Source organism: Miscanthus floridulus, chromosome 12, assembly GCF_019320115.1.
Source record: "Miscanthus floridulus cultivar M001 chromosome 12, ASM1932011v1, whole genome shotgun sequence".
NCBI lineage: Eukaryota > Viridiplantae > Streptophyta > Magnoliopsida > Poales > Poaceae > Miscanthus > Miscanthus floridulus.
In genome coordinates, this window is record NC_089591.1 from 47,919,908 (window position 1) to 47,941,323 (window position 21,416).

The window sequence follows — 21,416 nt, forward strand, 5'->3', positions numbered from 1 at the left end:
AAGAGAACTTGAGTTTAATGTGGGAGACTTCGTCTATCTAAAGGTATCCCCGCTACGTGGAACTGTTAGATTCCATGTGAAAGGAAAGCTTGCCCCTAGATTTGTTGGCCCATACAAGATTTGCAAGAGGATTAGAAAACTCACTTACAAACTTGAGCTACCTGAGGAATTGGCGGGTGTACATCCCGTGTTTCATGTATCCCAGCTACGCAAGTGTTTGAGAGTGCCCGATGAAGTGATCCCGACTGATACACTTGACATTCAGAACACTCTCGAGTATAAAGAACATCCTATCCGAATTCTGGGTAGAGATACCAAAGAAACCCGAAGCAAAACTATTCCTATGTACAAGGTCCAATGGAGCAATCACACTGAGAGAGAAGCAACATGAGAGAAAGAGTCTGACCTTCGGCTACAGTATCCTTATCTCTTCGAAGGGTACGTTCCGCTTTAATCTTAGGGACAAGATTCTGTTAAGGGGGTAGGACTGTAACAACCCAAAAATCCACATACCAAAAACCACAACTACAAAATTTTTGTTTTAGCCCTATGTGATGTTGAGTGACACATGTAGAAGCCAAACCCTAGTTTTGGACTGGATGTGACCCAACTAGGTTAAAATCATAAGCATAGTTTGATTTTATGCCACATGTGTAATTAAATTCCTAAATAAATAAATCATGCATACATCCTTAAACCCACTTGTGATTTGGATTCTTTTGCCTTATGTGATGTTTAACTAACTTACTTAATATTTATGATAAACCCTAAATAATAAATTATTTGTTGGAAGAATAAAACACCCCTATATAAAAACTTCAACTATTTTTGTATAACAAAAATAGCCAATAATCCCTAATATATGAGATGTATTTTGACCACCGTTTGAAACACATTGTGGGACCCACTACATGACTCAAAGCTCAAGTTTAAACCCTAACCAAATTGGCAACAAATAAAAGAGAAAGGAAAACAAAATAGAAAAAGAATAAGAAAAAGAGAAAGGAAAGAAGAGGGAGCAGCCGCCCAGGCCTGCTCGGCCTTGCGAGCCCGCCTGCCCTCCCACTCGCGCACGCGGCCCACGAAGCCGGCCCAGCAACACCCCGTTGCCCAGCGCGCACAAGCCGCAGACGAGCCGGGCCCACCCGTCAGCCGTCACGCACCGCACGTCGCCGCATCAGGACAAGCTGACAAACGAGCCCCCTCTGTCAGCCGCACAGCAATAGGGTCTTCTTCCTCCCCACGCCGACCTCTCCCTCGACCGGGAACCGACCGGAGCAGCAGGCATGGGCCCGGGGTCACGCAAAGAGCATGACCCTGTCCCCTTAGCGTAGCGCTCACGCGACCCCCACGACAACTGCCCCGCGCCCGTGAGCCGTCTGATGCGCATCGCGCATCACCGCTGCCCGATCAACCGCCATTGGAGAAGCCTGGGGCTTCGCCTATAAAAGGAGTCCAGAACCCTAGCACCTCACCACACCTCACCGCCGCCGTGCGGTTCGCACCAACACACTAAGCCGAGGGACAAGAGGAGAAGGAGAGGCGCAGAGAAGGACGCCACTATCGGAGCAAGAAGGGAGGAGCCGCTGGCGTGGAAGACGACGAGTACCTCTGTCCCGGCTCGGCTCTGCTACACCGTCGACACCGCACCACCACCATCGCCTTCGAGCTCCCCGCGGTGAGCCATCTTGCTGAGACCACCTCCCTAGCCAAATGGAACGTGCACCGCCATGATCGAAACCTTGCTGAAGCTTCGAGCTCTGGCCTAGCCCAACTGGTTAGCTAGGGAGACCGCCATGGCCATGCTTGCCGAGACCCAGGACGCGCCGTGCGCGCTGCCATTAGCCCAAAAGGAGGACCCCAGCCATGACGTTGTACATCGGAGCAGGAGCGCACATGCACGGGCACGCTCACCATGGCTGAGAGCACAAGCATGGCGAGACCACCGCATCTTCTACGTTGTGGTAAAGGCGACGTTGACACCCCGACTGGCTCCACCATGACGAGAGACACACCGCACTCATCTTAGCCGAGGAAGAAGCCCACCGGAGCCCTGCGTTGCCGCACCGAACCTCGACGGAGCACCACTGCCTCCGCTTTGCCCCCACCACCGTGGCCGGAGCCACTGGGAGCACCAGAAGCTCCTTCAACACGCCCACCGTGGCCGTAGAAGCACCGTGGAGCTCACATGCCCCTCCAACTAGGCTCTCGCTACCACTGTAGCCCTGTCCATGCACGCCGACGAACCCACGCCGCCGTTCACCATGGCCAGAGCCCTAGGAAGCCCTAGCCGTCGCCCTGACCCCACCGTCGCAGTCGCCATGGCATGGGGAAGCTATTGCCTACCCTAATCGGACGCTAGCGCCGCCGCGGGGGCTCGTCGGTGACCTCACCGCCGGCGGGAGCCCCGTCGGGGATGAGAAGGGGATTTTCCCCTCGTCGACCACGTCCCGAGCAACTCCGCCGAGCTCCGACCACGACCACGTCGACCACATCCCGAGCAGCTTCGCCGAGCTCCGACCACGACCATGTCGACCACGTCCCGAGTAGCTCCGCCGAGCTCCGACCACAACCACGACCACATCCCGAGCAGCTCCGCCGAGCTCCGACCACGACCACGTCGTGCACGTGAACCAAACCCTGGGAAGGAGTAAGTGGACCAAGTCCTTCATAGACCGGCTCTGCGGTCTATGGACCAACACAGGCGGGTTCACCATGAACCGCGCCTCACCTGCGCCCGTGGATCACGACCCGTTAGTGGCCCAGTAAGACGACGTGGCCGCACCAGCGCGCGCCACGTGGCGGGCCAAGCCTGGCCCAAATCTAGGCCCAACCAGCCCAGTCGAGGCCCGGCCTGTATTGGCCATTGACCGGTCAACGTTGACCGTTGACCGGGGCCACATGTCAGTGGCACTGCCATGCGGGACCCACTTGTCAGAGGATGAAACAGCCGAGATGACGTCATGCTGACGTCAGCATGCCACGTGGACCAATAGGAACATGACACGTGTCAGCACGATATTAATTCAGCTTTTTTCCCATTTTCAGAAATGATTGAAACTTCGTAAATTCATAACTAATTCATACGAACTCAGAAAAATACAAGACTAGGACCAAAATTCATCTAAAATCGAGCTCTACGCAATGAACCCATGTTTAGATGCATTTGGCTCTTTTGAATTTTCATTGCTTTTTGTGCTATTCTAAAGACGTCGTTAACGCGACTATAATGCGATCGTTTGCAGACTCGGAGGAGAACCAGACGGACGAGGACCGAGAGTACCGTGAGGAGTACGGAGACGACTTCACTGAAGGTGCCACATCCCACCCAATCTCATAGCACCTATTACGCATGGCTAATATAGAGCTGCTATTACTTTACCTTATTGTTATAATCACACTATGATAAGACTTGCATGGTAGTATGCTTTCTTAAAGGCCTTTACCTTGACGCAACCTTACCCCTGCTCACCCTGCTGTTAGGCTAGACACACGCTCACTGCTATATTCCACTGCTTATTACTTCTACTACACTTATATATACTATATTGATGCGTGGTGGAAACTGGAGTTATCTGGACTTTGGGGAGAGTGCTGCGTGTGTGACTTGGGTGTGTGGAGGGTAAGGGTTGTGTCGACCAAGTTGGAGTATACGACGAGCCTGGGGCAAGTCTTGCCGTGGGGTGCTACCTGGGCACCCCTGGAAAATGGATACCTGTGGTGGGTAAATGGTATATGAGGTGGCCCTGGGTGTGAACCTGTGATGGGAGGAGCCCAGGGTGGAGGTGTTGTGGTGGCACGGTAAATGAAACCCCTCATGAGGACATTCTGGCTTGGTCATCCCTAAGGACTTACTAGTACTCAGATTCATCGGGAAGCCTTACGTACCACTCGCCCTATATGGTGCGAGACGGCCGGACTACTTGGTAGTATATTGCCACTACTGCTAGGTTGATAGCGGATAGTGTAAGGAGGTACGGGGCGCGGAGGATTTCCCCCACCCTTCCGAGACTTTATGGAGACCTTGTGGACCCGGCTCATGACTCACAGTTTCAGCTGCCCCAGACTAGACTTGGGGTGTACCAGGGCTGAATGGTAGAGTGGCATTATCCTAGGCTAGCAAGCGGCCGGAATCAGCCCAGTTGACGACGGTCAGCGAAGATAGCGAGATGAGTCCTTCTCTTCTTCCCCCGTGAGAGAGTGTCGGTCGTAGCCAGGGGCTACGGGCCTTGAGACAGTGCCAAGAGGGAGTTGACCTGTCGACTGAGCTATGGTGTGGTGATGATATGAAGATGGTGGTATATCGATCTCAGGATCGAAACCTGGCTCTAGATGGGAATGGGGTGGAATGTGTGGAAATGGTGTTAAAACTTGACTACACTATTATATACTTGATATGCTAATACATAGAAAACCTCAGCCTTATAGGTTCCTTTTAATTATATCCAACTTACATCCAATTTCCACAAAGCAATGCTCATAGGGTGGGAGTGGCCAGTACAAATCGTACTGATAAATTTTGGCACACATGTTTTGCTGAGGAGTATAGCTCTGAAGAGTTTGACGGTTGAGGGGTTCGTTCCTACGCTCGAGTTTGGCGATCTTATCTTCAAGCTGTTCTGAATGAATGCTACTTTTGATTCCGCCAATACGGCGATGCAATAATTTATGTAATTCCACACTATTTGTACTATGATATTACGTTGTATGGATATGATATTCGACTAAAATTTAGATAATATGATCTACAACGGTCTTATTACACTTCGACTCTGTGGATCTTCCTTCGCGGAAATCAGATCATTTCACATGGCATATCAGTAACCGTCATTGAATCAGTAAGCGGTTCTAGTGCTTGAGTACTAATGAGGGAAAGGGATACATAGCCTTTAATGACAAAGATAGAGAAGTTCCACAGCAAGTTCAAGAAGAGATGTCTGAGCCATACATAGATTCTATATTTCCATAGCCTAGGAGTTAAGTTCTTAGCGGCCAAACCACTCCCTTTTGTGCTCTTTCGCCCAGATAGATATCAATATCTATCTCAATCCTTTCACAGGCATAGGCGAATGCTAAAAGACAAGCATATGCAGAAGCAGAAAGAACAGATTTACCCTATCCCAGAATCAGATCTCTAGGTTTACCAAATCCTGATCAACCAAATGTCTTGTGAAAGAGGGCTTTAAGTCAGGTCTGGAATCTTTCGAACAGAAAGAGGTGGCTGATCCCTCCGCATCAGAATAGGCATACGAGTCTGCTTTAACCAACAGGGGTGTGTATCTCCTACTCTCCTGGTAAGATAGAGCGAAGACAAGACAAGCTTGCCTTCATCTGTGTGGAGCAAAGTAAAAAAGTGGATAAGATTGCCAATCTCAAAGAAAAACGAGGAGGAAGGGCAAAGCCAAATGATGATGGAAACCCAAAGCTTGCTCAATCATATAAGTAGTAGCTTCTTCCTTGTCTTCTTTTCCTGTGAACTTAACATCACCACTACCAATAGGAAAAGATATTAGACATTTAGCAAAGTCCCTGCTCGTGAAAGTGTAGTATTCCTGCACGATTGATGCGCCCTCTAAAATCAATAAATGCTGGAAAGTAAATATCATACCCAACATATGCACGTGCCATATACTTTATTGCTACTATATGCCAGAACCTACAAGCATTGCAAACCCCATGTAATCCTCCTTACTGTCTCGGATATTTTCCACTATATGAAATATATGTGCCAACCTGCTATTAATCTTCCTGCAATCCAAACATTTAACAGCCATTTTTCATGGCACCATTGCCCGTCTAATTCCCATGTGCGCAGGGGCGCGCGCACCAGACTAGTTGTTTATAATAGCTAAAACCTAGCTTAAGTAGAATGGCGAGATTGCCAACCCCTAGAGCGATATAGATACATGGGAGCTGATAATTCATCGTGGATCATCCTTGAAAGATGGGAAAGATATGATGGCATCTAGATCAGACTATCCTCCCAATTTCTATGCTAAATTCTATTTTGCTTCCCAACTGTGACAAAAAAATTTCAAATAATTACATTTGAACAAGTGTTAAGAGGAATGGAAGGCAGTTACAGTGACTTTTGCATTTCCATCCGCAAACATTCACAGGCAAGGTTACTTACATTTTCAGCAGCACGGGAAGGAGTAATGGTATACATTTTCAGACTGTGATCAAGGAGCCAATCTACGGCATCACCTTAGGTCCTGGCACTTGGAGCCTTCGATCCTCGACTCCTCTATTATCATTACACTGTTCACACAATACTTTCTTGATTATTTTCAATCTGAATTGGAGACAGTTTCGAAGGTTTCAGAGTAAAAAGCTCTTGACATGCTCCAGCAAGTTCCCGGTAATGACCTTGCTGAACTCAACAAATATAATCAGTTATTTTCCAAGGAAGAACAAGCAACCAATTGGAGTCTATTTAAAGGCTTCAGTGAGGAGCTGACAGCTCCCAACACAGGATATTTTAAAGAATTGTTTCAATACAGATTTAAACCCGAATCCCACTTGTAGAAAGAACATGCCATAAGTTGTCATGAAAGAACAAGCTCGACTATTGACTGATGCAAAGAAAACAACTGACTATAGCTAACTGTTAATACAGTTTTTCTCAGGGTTTCATGACATGTAAAAATAGGCAAATACAGCATCAGGTAGGTCCAACATTGTACTTCTCTTGGAGAGAACTAACCTTTCTTCCAGGCAGATCCGGTAGGATCAAAGTTCCTTGCGAATGCCTCTAGCAACACTACAACTGATGTTCTATTAGGAAGATAAGATGTGGTATGTCTACTACATTTGAAACTGTATAAGTTTCATCCAAAGAGATTACTTCTCCAGCACATCTGTTTTTACTGTAGCATAAACAGGACTTTTTGGTTCTAAACTTTTGATGTAACCGCAAGCCTTCAATTTGAAACCATTCCATACATTCAACATTAGCAAAATATGGAATATAATTTTGATTTGATTGACATAAATAAACACACAACCAAACAAACTAAATTCACAATAAATAATTGATCATTAATACAACCACGAAAAAACATGCTAATCATATATAAAACTTATCACCAAAAGTCGAAATTGTTCAACTTGTGCAACAAAAATCATTAATATAACTAGCATCCCTAAAGGTACACTACATAAATATCTCAACAGGCTTGCAGTACTAATTAGATCAAAAGCATGAGAAGGCAAAGGCATACATCCAATGTCTCAACAGGCTTGCAGTACTAATTAAGAAGGCATACATCCAAGCACAAAGAACATTTCACCTGAGCCTACTGGAATTTAACCAAGCTGCTAGCTCATACTTAGATCACACACTTTCAGTACTTATTTGTGAGAGCTGGTGATTCTGAGAAATAGGGAATGTAACGAGCAAATTCAGATCGGGATTTGTCATCTTCGAAAGTGGCAATACTCACTTCCTTACTGTCCATGTCGTATGCTATCAGCTCATAGTCCGACTGATGAAAAAAGAAACCAAATTACAATCTTGATGAATGTCAATCAATTGAAACTCTAGCACTTCTCCTGTTTCTTCAAAGAGTTCACAGTGTTTTTCAACACCCATTCTTGTGTATCATAATCCTGAAGAACCTAGGTGGATAGTTTCTCATTCTTTTTATGAGCAGACTCTAGTGTCACGCAGTGTAGGTGCCCTTGGGATTGACCTAAATAACAAACAAAGGTGTGCTCGTGTCTCCCATCAGCCATACCGGGCACAATGATCATCCTTCTTGCCTTCCCTTGTACATCTACAGCAAGTATGTGCTGTGCATTTGAGCCCCAAACTATCAAATGTAGGAAGCCATTAACAAAGGCGCACTGATGTTCAATAGGGTCTAGTGTAAACTGATGATGCCACCCTTCCAATTGTCCTTGCTCTTTTTGTTCATCAATTTGGTTTTGACTCCAGGTCCCAGTTTCAGACGAGTAAACATGCAATGACACTACATACTCTTCCACATTGGTATCTGGAACTGGACCAAGTGAAAGTGAGAGGATACGGCCAGATTGAAAGCCAAATAGGTGTGGCTTATCGCTTCCCCAGAGCCGCAAGCGGGCATGGCAGACCATTACCTCGTGGTTGGGTTGCACACGATATAGCCATCCAATAGGTGAGACGGCTCTTGACCAGGGACGGACCTACAGGGTATGTAGGGTGGGCCACCGCATACCCTGGGGTCCGCCAGTCATAGAGATAGGTAAAATTTTCAATGTAAAAAAAATTGCATAAGAAATTTTTTTGGTTACCGAATTGCATAAGAATTTTTTTTTTTGCTGGGCATACCCAGAGGTAAAAACCAGGTTCGTCACTGCTCTTGACGCTGCCCGAAAAGGATAAGCCCGTTGCAGGAACCCAACAAGAATGCCTCGATCCCAGTCATATCCGTCAGGAAGGAGAAGCAAGGGTCGATGTCCAGAGTCACGGATCTCACTGTCAGGTCGATGAAATTGAAACTGATACGGCCCAATTCATCGTCGTTAACCTCGGAGACCTCGGATGTCTGGACAAACAGTCCTTGCATGGCTTGGCGGAGCTTCTTCCGGTTGTCAGGGTCGGCGATGAGGTCGCGCCAGGCCTTGGACACGCAACCGGCAGACGGACTTGGCAGGGACGCGGGACAGAATCTCCACCAGGGGGTCGTCAGGGAGGCCGGGCACCGCGCCGGCGCTCGTCTTGGAGCAGCCCTCCATGCCTCCCTCCAAGAGTAATCTGTGCAAAGCTGGGACCGAGCGAGATGGAGGTGTGAGGGGATGAGAGGGGGAAAATGCAGCAATGGGGAGGCAAAGGGAGCTTACCAGACACCGGAGATCGCCGTGGTCGACGGCGCCGGCGCAGGGCTGTGCCGACAATGAAGATCGAATTCGATTCGAATGGGGATTTGGGGATTTTTAAACCCTAGGGCCCTTTTGGAACGCGGGTTTTTTCCTGATTCTTACGTTTTTCCTACGAAAAATAAACTGAATCATGTGAAATTTTTATAAAATCGCTGTGAAATTCCTCCTGCAACTAAACCGCCCGCACTTAAGCTCGGTGTCGGTGGAGGCTGGCTGCGGGCGGACCGGCGGAGCGAGCAAATGAGCTCTGTCGGCGGAGTGCGGGCAGTTGTTACGTTACTAGAGGAGTTTGGGCTTCACGTAAATTAGTTTTAGTCTGGGCCTGGCGCCTGAGCGAATGGGCCGCAAAGTTTGAACTGGGCCTCTGTTCATCGTCCTTTTTTAAGGAAAAAATCTACATTATCTCCCTCAACTTTTACCGAAGTCTGTTTTTCCTCCATGAATTCCAAAACAGGGTAACCCACCTTCCTAAACTTTTAAAACCATTTGTTTTACACCCCGACTGGTTATAAGCGATTTTTAAAGGCGGTTTTGTCCTTTTTCTTTTTTATTTATTTCAGCTAAATCTTTGAAAAATCATAATAAATCATAGAAAAACCATAAAATGGAAAATCCAGTTTTGTTGGACTCGACATGAGTAGATCTACACAGTGAACATATAATATGATATGCTTTAGTATAAATTTTTTTGCTGTAGCTTTAGATATATGATTTTCTGTAATTAATTCATAGCTGTAGTTTTTATGGTCTAATTGTGGTGAAATTTTTATGGTGGGCTAATTATTGTATGCTTGAACTTTTGTAAAAATTTTCATAGTCACTGGATCTTGTATAACTTTTTTTTTTTGAATCGGAGGTAACCCCATTTCCATTATCGCTAACGACAGCGTTTTGGAGACAGTTTAGAAAGAGAGCAGACACAGTATCTAAGACAGACATACAATCACCAACGCAAAGCTACCAAGTTCCAGCCAAACACAACTAGCACCTGCATAAAGACGCTGCAAAAGCCACCTAGGCATAACAGTATGCTGCCCAAAAAACAAGCTATCTACGCAAATTGCTTCCTCCGAGCAACTTGGCCAGATTTCCTGAAAGCTTGAGTAGAAGAGCTTCTCATTCCTTCTTGTCGCCACTGTCATCATTATTCAATAGCTGTTGTCCATCCCTGCTCCTCTTCTTGCCCAGCAGAGACGCAGCGATCTTTAGCATTGTAGTTACTCCAGCTTCCAAAGCCTCCTTGTAGATTTCCTTGAATAAGCCTGCCCAGTAATTCATCGGGGCACATGCATGACAAATGATAGCAATAGGATTCAAAAGAGGTTTTCCTTCAAAACAAACTTTGTTGCGAGCTTTCCAAATAGCCCAACATACAGCCGCAATCCCAACAGTATGAAACTGTTTTCCTGCAGGCAACCATTTATCACACCAATTCCAGCACTGATCAAACGATCTGGGGACATTAGTTGGACCAAAGCATTTTGCCACAATTGCCCACACAGCCTTAGCTGTGCTGCATTGGAAGAATAAGTGAGACAGAGATTCATTATGAGTACAAAAGTAGCAAGTTGGATCTCCTTGCCACTTCCTTTTGACCATATTATCTTTTGTCAAAATCGCATTATTAAGCATAAGCCACACAAAAAATCTTGATTTTACTCGTCACCTTACTTTTCCAGATTCTCTTATTGTATAAACCAGAATCATTAACAGTCATAGCATCATATGTAGATTTAACACTAAATCGACCATTCTTACCAAATTTCCATGTGACTTTATCTTTACCATCTGATTTATTAATGAGATTCAAGTCAGACAAAATTTTCAACCAGTCATCCTGCAAATCGTTAACTAGCCATCTAGTGAAAGAAACCAACTGAATGTCACATTTCACTTGTTGTACAGATATGTTTTGTTTTTCACAAAGTTTAAATAAATCAGGAAACAGAACATTCAGAGGTTTATCATACAATAACTGTCTTTCCAGAACAGAGTATTACTGCCATCACTAATCACCATTTTCCTTCCTTGTAAATACACATCTTTGACTTTTAGAAGATCAGCCCAGATAGCTGAGTCATTTTGTTTGTGTTTCACAGAACAAATTGAGTTGTTTTTAAGATATTTGAATCTAATGATCTGCTGCCATAGTCCATCTTCTGTGTCTAGTTTCCACCACCATTTACAAAGCAAACCGATATTCATTTTCTTGATGTCCTTAACACCAAGACCTCCCTTCCTTTTGCTTTTACATATCCTGGGCCACTTAATAAGGTGATATTTTCGTTTTGTTCCCCCACCTTGCCAGAAAAAAACCCTTCTAAGTTTATCCAACTTATTGAGTACTGTTTTCGGGAGCAAGTAAATGGACATGTGGTAGATGGGAGCATTATTAAGGCTAGATCTAATCAGAGTCGTCCTACCTGCAATGGACAAAGAGCTTCCTTGCCAAACATCCAATTTCTTGGCACTTTTATCTACTAAAGGCAGCCAATCTGCAACATGTAACCTGCTAGGACTTACTGGCACGCCTAAGTACTTAATTGGGAAGGTCCCAACTTGACAATTAAACAGATCAGCATAAGTGGTAGCCCAGTCATCTTCATCATTTATAGTCAGGATTTCACTTATGAGAAAATTAATTTTTAATCTAGCCATCAGCTCATACATGTATAGGAGTAGTTTCATGTTTCGAGCATCCTCAATGTTATGTTTTAAGCAGATTATTGTATCATCGGCATACTGTAGAACAGCAACACCATTCTCAGTAATATGGTCAGCCAAGCCACAGAAAAGCCCATTTGATTGTGCTTTGTGTATCATTCTTGAGAGCCCATCAGCAACGAAGTTAAATAAGATTAGAGAGAGGGGATCACACTGCCTCACTCCCTTGAAGCTTTTAATATAACTACTAGTGAGGTTATTCAATTTCACGCTGACAGTTCCCCCCGAGACAACATTCCTAATCCATTTGCATCATTTAGGGCAAAATCCTCTAGCTTCTAGAGATCTAAACAGGAAGCTCCATTTTACCTTATCATATGCTTTTTCGAAATCTAATTTCAAAATGATACCAATTTGTTTTTTTCCTTTTTGTTTCATGTAAAATTTCATGTAAGATCATAATCCCACTCATGATGTTCCTGCCTTTCATGAAGGCAGTCTGATTGGTGTGAATGAGTTTGTCAGCTACTTTCTCGAGTCTCAAAGTCAAAGTCTTAATGAGTTTATATAAGCAGTTTAACAGACATATGGGTCTAAATTGCTGAATTCTAGATGCATCTGTAACCTTTGGTAACAGTGTAATCACACCATAATTTATTCTACTGATATCCAGCGACGAAGCCAGGAATCGACGAAGCCAGGGCTGGCTTCCTCTTCTTCTTCCTCCAGCCCCTCCTTGCCTTCTTCTTCCTCCTCATGGCGGTAGCCCGGGCTAAGCCCGGGCTCCATGTAAATCATGGCCGTAGGGGGGGCTGGAGCACGGGTAGCCCCCCCGCTGGCTTCGTCGCTGCTGATATCCACCCTCCCTTCATGAAAGTTTTGAAATAACTGTATGATATCTTCTTTGATAACTTCCCAGCACACTTGATAAAACTCAATAGGTATTTTGTCTGGGCCAGCAGCCTTGTTTTTTTTCCATTTGGGATAATGCTTCTTTAATTTTCTTTTCAGAGAAAGATTCACATAGAAATTCATTATCCAGACCAGAGACTTATTCTAATTCATTCCATAAACTTTGATCTATATGCACATTATGTTCCACTTCAGGTCCAAACAGCTCAGCATAATATTCAGTTGCATGTTTCAAAAGATTTTCATCACCCTCAATAGTATTATCATCATGTTCCAGAGATATAACAGTGTTTTTCCTTTTCCTTCCATTAGCAATTCTATGAAAATAACTTGTACTCCTTTGAGTAACCACTGCTCATGAGATCTGTTAAACCAATATGATTCCTCTTCATCTAAGAGTTCAAGATTCTCACTAATCAATTTTGTTTTCAAAATAACTTGCTCAGCATCAAGACCATTTAGTTCTTCTAGAGCCTCCAACTTGGCAATTTCCTCACTGCATTTATTTCGTTGTTTTTTCAATTCACCTTGCATATTAAAACCCCAACCTTTGAAATATTGCTTAAAAAGCTTTAATTTCTGTTGTATCTTATCCAGAGCAGTTTTGGCTCTGCAAGGCTTAAACCAAATCTTCGCGACCAATGGAATAAAATCAGGGTGATAGATCAAATCTATAACTAAGTTATACATGATCCAATGACCATGAAATTTTTACTACAATTCAAGCATACAATAATTAGCTCACCATAATTAGACCATAGAAACTGCAGCTATGAATTAATTATAGAAAAACATATATCTAAAGCTACAACAAAAAATTTATACTAAAGCATACCATATTATATATTCACTGTGTAGATCTACTCACGTGGAGTCCAACAAAATTAGATTTTTCATTTTATGATTTTTCTATGATTTACTATATTTTTTCAAAAATTCATCTGAAATAAAAAAAGAAGAAAAACCCGCATTTGAAAACCACTTATAAACGGCCAGGGAGTTAAAACAATCAGTTTGAAAAGTTCACGAAGGTGGTTTATCCAGTTTTAGAGTTTAGGTAGGAAAAATAGACTTTCGTAAAAAGTTGAAGAGGTAACGTGGACTTTTTTCTTTTTTTTTACCCACAAACAACGGGCTGGCTGTAGAACGTGTACAGCAATGCAATGTTAAAGGTAAACCTTCAAAGCTTCTCACGAATCATGCATCAGTGCAAAATCTTAGTGTCAATCAGTAAGGGTCTGAGTGAATATTGCGTCTGATAACTTAATACTTCAATGGCACAACTCTTCAGTGCAACGCAGTATCCACACCACACAAAACCAGCCAAGCCCGTCTAGCTTGCTCTCAAACAGAAGCTAATGCTAATCCGTGATTACATTACAGATCGAGGCTACATTAACAAATGTGCGAACCACACTTGAGAATAGAAGCAAGCAATTGGACACAGAGTTACACACTAGGCTAGTAATATGTAACGAGTATCATTAGTAAAATATATTTCTATAGCAAATATATTTGGAGATACAAATATCCATACTATTTTCTATTAATATAGTTAAATTTAAAAAGTTCGACTCCTCCAAAATTAACAGTTCATTCTTTTTTTAGAACCGAGGAAGGATTAGGACAGAGGGAGTAGGCAATTCTGATCATCCCTTAGTTTTGCTTTGTTTTGGTAGATCCCTCCCCGTATTGGGAGTTGAGTGGTTCACAGTTCTCAAGAAATGGGTAATCCGTGTAGCCAACAACAGGATCATCGGTGTAGAATGTTGATCGATCGTACTTGTTCAGGGGAGCATTCAGATGGAATCGCCTCGGCATGTCAGGATTCGCCAAGAATAAGCGGCCGTATACGACCATGTCAGCATATCCATCAGCCACAACTCTGTTCCCCTCTTCCCTGTCGTAACCTCCACCAACCATGAAAGTTCCGTTGAAGGCCTTCCTCATTTCGTGCAGCCTGTGTGGGATTTTCATCTTGCCATCCACCATGACCATCTCAGGTTCCACCGCACTGCAGTACAGGATGTTGTATCTGTTCAGTTCCTGAGCCATGTAGACACCCAACCTGTCTGGGTCCAGACTCATGGCAACCAAGGTAATTGGCATAAGGAGAGAGGCCGATCCCCACACGGTCTGACCCAATCTCAGCCACCACAGCATCAACTACCTCAAGGGCAATGCGACAGCGATTCTGTATGCTGCCTCCATACTTGTCAGTGCGGTCATTGACACTGTCTTTCATGAATTGCTCGAGAAGGAAGCCATGAGCACCATGGATTTCAACCCCATCAAAACCTACATTTGATACGTGTTATGATGCTGATCACGTAAGGTCCTTGTACATGTTTCAGAAGGTACAGCGAGGTAATAGAATATCTAATCTTTGTAATCGAACAAACCAAGAACCTATAATATTTGTAATCAAACAAACCAGGAACCTATCTTACAGAAGTTAACTACAATTTAAATTCTATTTTTACAGCATCTAATTATTATGAGCAAGTAAATTTCATCCTGAAAACAAAGAGTAGTGATGCTTTTTCTTATTTGCTTTTTATTTTCTATTATGTTGACTATCAGCTTACCAGCATCCACAGCATTTCTTGCAGCAACTCTGAAATGATTGATTACATTGGGGATCTCTTCTATGGTTAAGCGTCTTGGAATGGGGAAATCCATGTGGTCATCTCCATTCTTTTTCACTGGCTTATCTGTGCCGGAGATGGGTTCTTTCTCTGGTAATAAAAAGATAATCATCCCTCAGAATCATTGGTTCCAAATATTCATAATCAATTAAGCTGAATGACTAAAGTAAGAGATGTTAATGAAATAATTAATTTTTCAGTTCAGTTTTGGAACACAGGGTAGGTGAGGCTCCTGTGGTTGCAGTTGCACCAAACCTGAAAAGATTTCTTGCAGAAGATACAAGATGGCCTATAAAAGGCTTTGATGGAACCACAAACACTAATATTAAGTTTGAAGCATTCTGCTGCAGGTGGAGGGTAGTGTCAAGTGTGATATCAGCACAGCATTCACCAAACATCATCACATTCATTACGGTGGTTAATAGAAGGAAATGGAAGGGGTCAGGTAAGAAATGTTTACCCATATCAGATGCTCTTCCTACATGCCAAATCTGGCAGAAGAATATTCCACCTTTTGCATGTACTGCATCCACAACAGGCTTCCAGGCCTCTACTTGTGCCTTGGTCCAAATCCCTGGGGTGTGTGGAATTAAACTCATCCCTTGAGCATCAGGTGACACCCCTTTGGCTTCAGCAATCAGAAGACCGCCCTCTGTAGCCCTCTGTGAGTAGTACAATATGGCATGCGATTGTGGAAGATTGCCATATGATCTGGCTCTTGTCAAGGGTGCCAGTACAGTTCTGCATGAAGATGAAGAAAATGATCATAAAGAAGATGTCAATTAGTTCTGAGGCATGATAATTACTGTGCCAAGTGCAATACATCAACCTTAAGGCTTTTAAATTTCAATAGGGACTTCTCAGAGTTTTCATAAGCCTAAAGGATCAGTGTGTGTGCAGGACATGGTTGTTCATACTTGATTTAGACCAGACATCCATTTTAGACATGTATTTCTCCAAGAGTATTCCAGTGCAAGTGGCAATTAGTGCAAAACAAACTATTTTATAAACCGAAGAAAATTAATCTCTATAGCAGAGCTAGAGCAATTTGCAGGTCAGTAACACAACTGATGCATGAGAAAGTTTGAAGAGCAGATGAGAACAAGTAAATTGACATACGAAGTCATCCAAGTCTACTGAAACTCTAGCATGTCTAACTAACCTGTGTGAAAACCTGAATCTTTCTGTTTCATAAGGACTCAGAAGAGGTATATTTTCCATGATCGCTTTCCTTGCTCCTCAGCTGCTACTCCCCAAGAGGGACACAAAGTGGCTTACCAATAGGATGGCACTTACAACAGAGACTCTCAGAGCCTAACAGATACTATATAAAGGCAAAAAGGATGCTGGTGGGGAAAGGCAGGTAGGTAGGACAAATAAATTTCCAGGGTACTAATGCTAAAGCAGAACTGGACAAGACTGGTGGTTCGAGCCCCCATTCTACTTTGAAACATATTCTCTTTTTTTTGTTCAAAATAAGTAAAAAGAAAAAAAAAAACGAGGCACAGGAATCTCAGATGGTTTTAACCGCCTGATGAAATATAAGTTAATCAAGTGATCTTTCTTTGTAAAATTAGGAATCATATGAGAAAATCTTACTGATGTCAGATTCTCTTCCAGGATAGCAAATCTGGTGAAAGAATATCCCCACACTTAAAAACACAACATTGTCAGCTAGCTTCTAAGTCTCTACTTGTTCGAAGTTGCACTTATATGCCTTAAGATTCAGATGACAAACATGTGGCTTCTGTCAGGCCTCCCCATTTAGTCATTTGCTAGCAGGGCAAGACTGCACTATGATCTTTATCTTGACGAACATGTGATAAATAAAGGGCTTGGCCTGCCAGTTTGTTATTCAGTATGCCAGTTACCAAGTTGACTGCACTACAAATACATAACTTGACCTCCCAGTAGATGATAATCCATCCATCCATATTTGATAAGTGTATTTGTTAGTTTCACGGAGACCAAGAGCCATTTAATCCTCATTGGTCCAGCCTCATTGCTCACTGTCATTGGTTCGCCTCCGTCTCTGAACAATTTTCACCCAGACGCAGGGTCTTGGTCCACATGCAACCCAAGTAAAGGGTGCCTACCAGCAGTATATGCTGATCAATCTTGGATCTTTCCATTTTGCAAATGTGCGGATCAAATATGGGTGAAGGGAGTATGAGGGTGTGTGTCTCGTGTTTGTTTTTTACTTGTGAACTCACAAGAGTATATATTATTTTGTACCTAACATTAGTCCCCAAAAGTTTTCAATATATTATGAGCAAAAGAAAACCTTGAAATATGCAATCATTTTATATCAAATATCCATTTTGTGATCATGCTTGTACTGTTCTAAAGTCTCTGCACTTCCAATAATAAAAATTGAAAACCAAACAGCACTGAACTGGATCTCCAAGGAAAAGAGCAGAAAATTAATTATAATTCAGATAGGCCAGTTCATACAATATATGTAACTATTAAGAGTGATTACCATTTGATGCATTTTCTCGAGTGCATTGCAGGCAACGGAAAGCATTCTGATTGTTGAAGTATAAAGCTCAATCAGTTAATTAACAAGTCAAAAAATGAAAACTTACTGAGAACTTACAGGTCAACAACAAACAATTGATGCTGAAAAGTTCCAAGAGAAAAGAATGGAACAGAAATACAACAAGACAGCATCATGTATCTATTCGAGGGAATTGTAGTGCAATTGAATTGACAGTAGGTTGAGGTGTATAGTTATTTTATTTTAGTATATGAATACGAAGAAAATAAAAAGTTCAAACCATCACATGAACAAACGTAATGGATTTGAAGGTTCAAAAACAATACGGATGCATCAAAAATAAAGAAAAAGAGAGGAATAACAAGCTTGCTGTTTAAGTCATTCACAGTTACCAAAATTCTTACGACAGAATGGTTGCTCAGATGACTGACATGTGAAAAAAGGTGAAACTTCCCATTTTAACAGAGTAGGTTTCATCTTCTCTCCCTCTATTGACCTTTCGCTATTGCTGCTCCTCTCTGAAAGGAACAGGAACATGATGGTTTGCAATACAAATGCTCAGTACCTTGCTATTCTCCAAGGTTAGTCCTAGTGCATTTACCTGATGCTTTTTTTTTTCCTAGTGCGCTTACCTGGTGCTTTTTTTATTTCCTCCAGTCTGTTTCTGGTTATCAAACATCATATATTTCTGTTATTACAGTAATGGAAATGGGGAGTTTCCTCGTTTAAAAAAAAAAGAAAAAGGCTAACAGCCTAACAGTCCTTGGCCTTAGATGGCTTTGAAACAAATGTAAAGAATCTCAAAGATGTAATAACAAATAGTGGAACAAGAAAATGCATGACTAAATGCAATTTCCTAACCAGACAATGAGCCATGAGCCTTAACCATTTTCTGCATGTTGATGGCTGCTGGTAGGACTTAACAGAACAAAACAGCCTCCAGTGGAATTCATGTGACATTCCAATAGAACTGAAAATTTTCTGGGGAGTCATATTCTAGAATGTTTGTAGGAGTGAACATATAAAATTAAAAAGCCTAGAAGGCTTCAATTCAATCTTAAGTTCATTCAGTAAAACATAGTGCAAACATTATTCTTTGTCTGCTACTCTGCTATATACAGCTTCCAGTGTTACTGATAGAACATTAGGTTGTTAATCCTCCTTGAGAGTCGACCAACATAAGTAGTATTAACACAGGAATGAGTTCAGAACAACAAAGTTCACTGTATTAATTAGATCCTCTAGCTCATCACTAGCAACCATTTTGAACAGTAAAAATGTGCACACAACCAAGGCTACTGGAATGTGATAAAAAGAACATTCAAATTCATGGCGCCGCCCTCTCTTCCAAGTTAGTGTTCCTTGTTTTCCTCAGCCATTTCCCTTTTATAGGCCTGCAACCGTTCTTTAAATTTCTTGCTCTCCTCAAAGTTTGCCTTCCTCTTCAAAGCTTTCTGAATTTCACAAAGAACAAAACAGCATTTAGGGAAGCGGAAAACCAACATCATCAGTTCCCACATAGGAACAGATAAGAAAATGTTATCATCACAAGACCCAAAAGAACAAGAATCGGTACCTCCTGCCGGAAGCACTGGTCTAGCTTAATCTTAAGATCTGTGCACTCGCCAAAGAACTTCTTAACCGGGTGATTCACATGGCACTTCTGGAATGCTTCGATAATCTGGGTGACAAATGGACATTAGCTGCATGAAAAATTGAGCAAAATACAGATTCCAACCACCGAAGCTTTAAACAGAACCAGACATAAGCACAGCCATACCTCAGCACACATAGGATGCCTGTGTAAGGTTAGTGGGGGATGCATCTCCAGGGATGTTTAAATGCGAACCTGCATGATCGCTGACCATGTTAGACAAGGAATGGGAGTTCGAATCAACAATCTATTTTTTTGAAAAACAAAGTAATTAGTAGCTATTCATCACACTATAAACAAAATTAACAAATCCGCGATGGATTTGGAGTATCCAGGGCGGACCCAGCAAATCACATGGGTGTACACCCGAATTTTTTCCCCAAAAGTTAGTAGACATAATACTACATATACACTACACTTAACTAGATCAGATTCAGATCCGAATACAAATAACTTAAGTTAGGTGAAGAGAAGGGGTAGGCGTACCTAGTGGGTGCCCGTCGGCGGCGAAGGGCACGACGACGACGACCTGAGTACCTGGCTGGGGACGGCGGTGGCTGTCGCCCAGTCGTCGCCAAGACAGAGAGAGCGGGGGGGGGGGGGGGGGGGGGGGGGGGGGGGGCGGGGGGACCACGACTCCGAGAGAGCGAGCGTACGCGGTATGGGAGAGGGCTTTGCTCTTTTTTTATTAAAAAAAAGAAACAAAAATAAACCCATACGTTCCTCCCTCCATACCAAATTAATTATAACATATTTTTTGTTTTCTAGATACATTATCTTTACTTATACATTCAGATCTAATATATATTTAAGTATGTAGCAAAAGCTATGAATTATAAAAAAACAAATATCTTATAATTTAGTAGAACATAGGGAGTATATGTTAAAGCATTAAAAACGTACCTCTCCGTCTCAAAATAGAAGACGTTTTATGTTTGACATGAGAATGAAGAAGGTGTAAACAGGTGTTGTGCATAGAAAACAAGATGGAGAGATATACACTGCGTATGGGAGAGGGCTTTGCTCTTTTTTTAAAAAAAAAAGAAAAAAAATAAACCCATACGTTCCTCCCTCCATACCAAATTAATTATAACATATTTTTTGTTTTCTAGATACATTATCTTTACTTATACATTTAGATCTAATATATATTTAAGTACGTAGCAAAAGCTATGAATTAAAAAAATAAAATATCTTATAATTTAGTAGAACATAGGGAGTATATGTTAAAGCATTAAAAACGTACCTCTCCGTCTCAAAATAGAAGACGTTTTATGTTTGACATAAGAATGAAGGAGGTGTAAACAGGTGTTGTGCATAGAAAACAAGATGGAGAGATATACACTGCGTTCGGCTAGTCATGTGCCAGCTTGTTTCAGCTTGTTTCAGCTTATTCTCTCTCACAGAATACTATTCAATCATCTAAAATCAGCCGTGCTACAGTGTCCAACTGTATCAGGCGAACGCCCTGATAGAGAATAGAGATAGAGATGTATTCTAAAAGAAAAAAAGGTGTATTGAAAAAAGAGAAAGATGCATTGGGAAGCGTAAATGTCAAGTATTGTAAACTAATTATACTAAAGAGCCTCACTAGCCACTAGACAAGACACAAGCTAGCTCTCAAAACTAATTATACTAAAGAGCTTAGCTACACTAGGAATGTAAGTACAAGGGTAAGGTAGTGAAATATACTGACGTGGCAGGCGACAAACAATCAATCATAATGAATACCAATGAAATTCTCAGAGATAAGATGATACAATGATTTTTCACCGAGGTTTACTTACTTGCCGACAAGTTAGTCCTCGTTGTGGCTATTCACTCACTTGGAGGTTCACACCTAATAGGCATCACACGTCTAACTCGTAACCGGTGCCACACAACCAACACAAGATGAGGATCTACAAGCCACGAGCAATTCACTAAAGTACCTTTTGGCTCTCCGTCGGGGAAAGGTCAAGAACCCCTCACAATCACCACGATTAGAGCCAGAGACAATCACCTTCCTTCGCTCGACGATCCTCGCTGCACCAAGCCATCTAGGTGGTGGCAACTATTGGCATTTCTTAACGTCACTACAAAGAATGAGGTTTGAATCCATCTTCAGCAATGGCGCCAAAAAATACCGGTTGGCAAGACCGAGCGTCGTTACTAAGTTTTTATCCCTAGTAAC

At 42.6% G+C, this 21,416-nt stretch overlaps 1 protein-coding gene and 1 pseudogene across 1 annotated transcript; both read right to left on the bottom strand.

Moving 5' to 3' along the window:
• Positions 1 to 5,561: 5,561 nt before the first annotated feature.
• Positions 5,562 to 9,102, bottom strand: LOC136497799 (uncharacterized; annotated as a pseudogene).
• A 4,818-nt stretch (positions 9,103 to 13,920) lies between these two features.
• LOC136497069 (putative 12-oxophytodienoate reductase 13) lies at positions 13,921 to 17,564 on the bottom strand. Its single transcript, XM_066492852.1, is given in 5 exon segments — positions 13,921 to 14,518; positions 14,520 to 14,739; positions 15,030 to 15,179; positions 15,550 to 15,830; positions 16,252 to 17,564. Coding segments are annotated over 5 exon segments (1,131 nt in total). The 5' UTR covers positions 16,311 to 17,564; the 3' UTR covers positions 13,921 to 14,097.
• Positions 17,565 to 21,416: the final 3,852 nt, after the last annotated feature.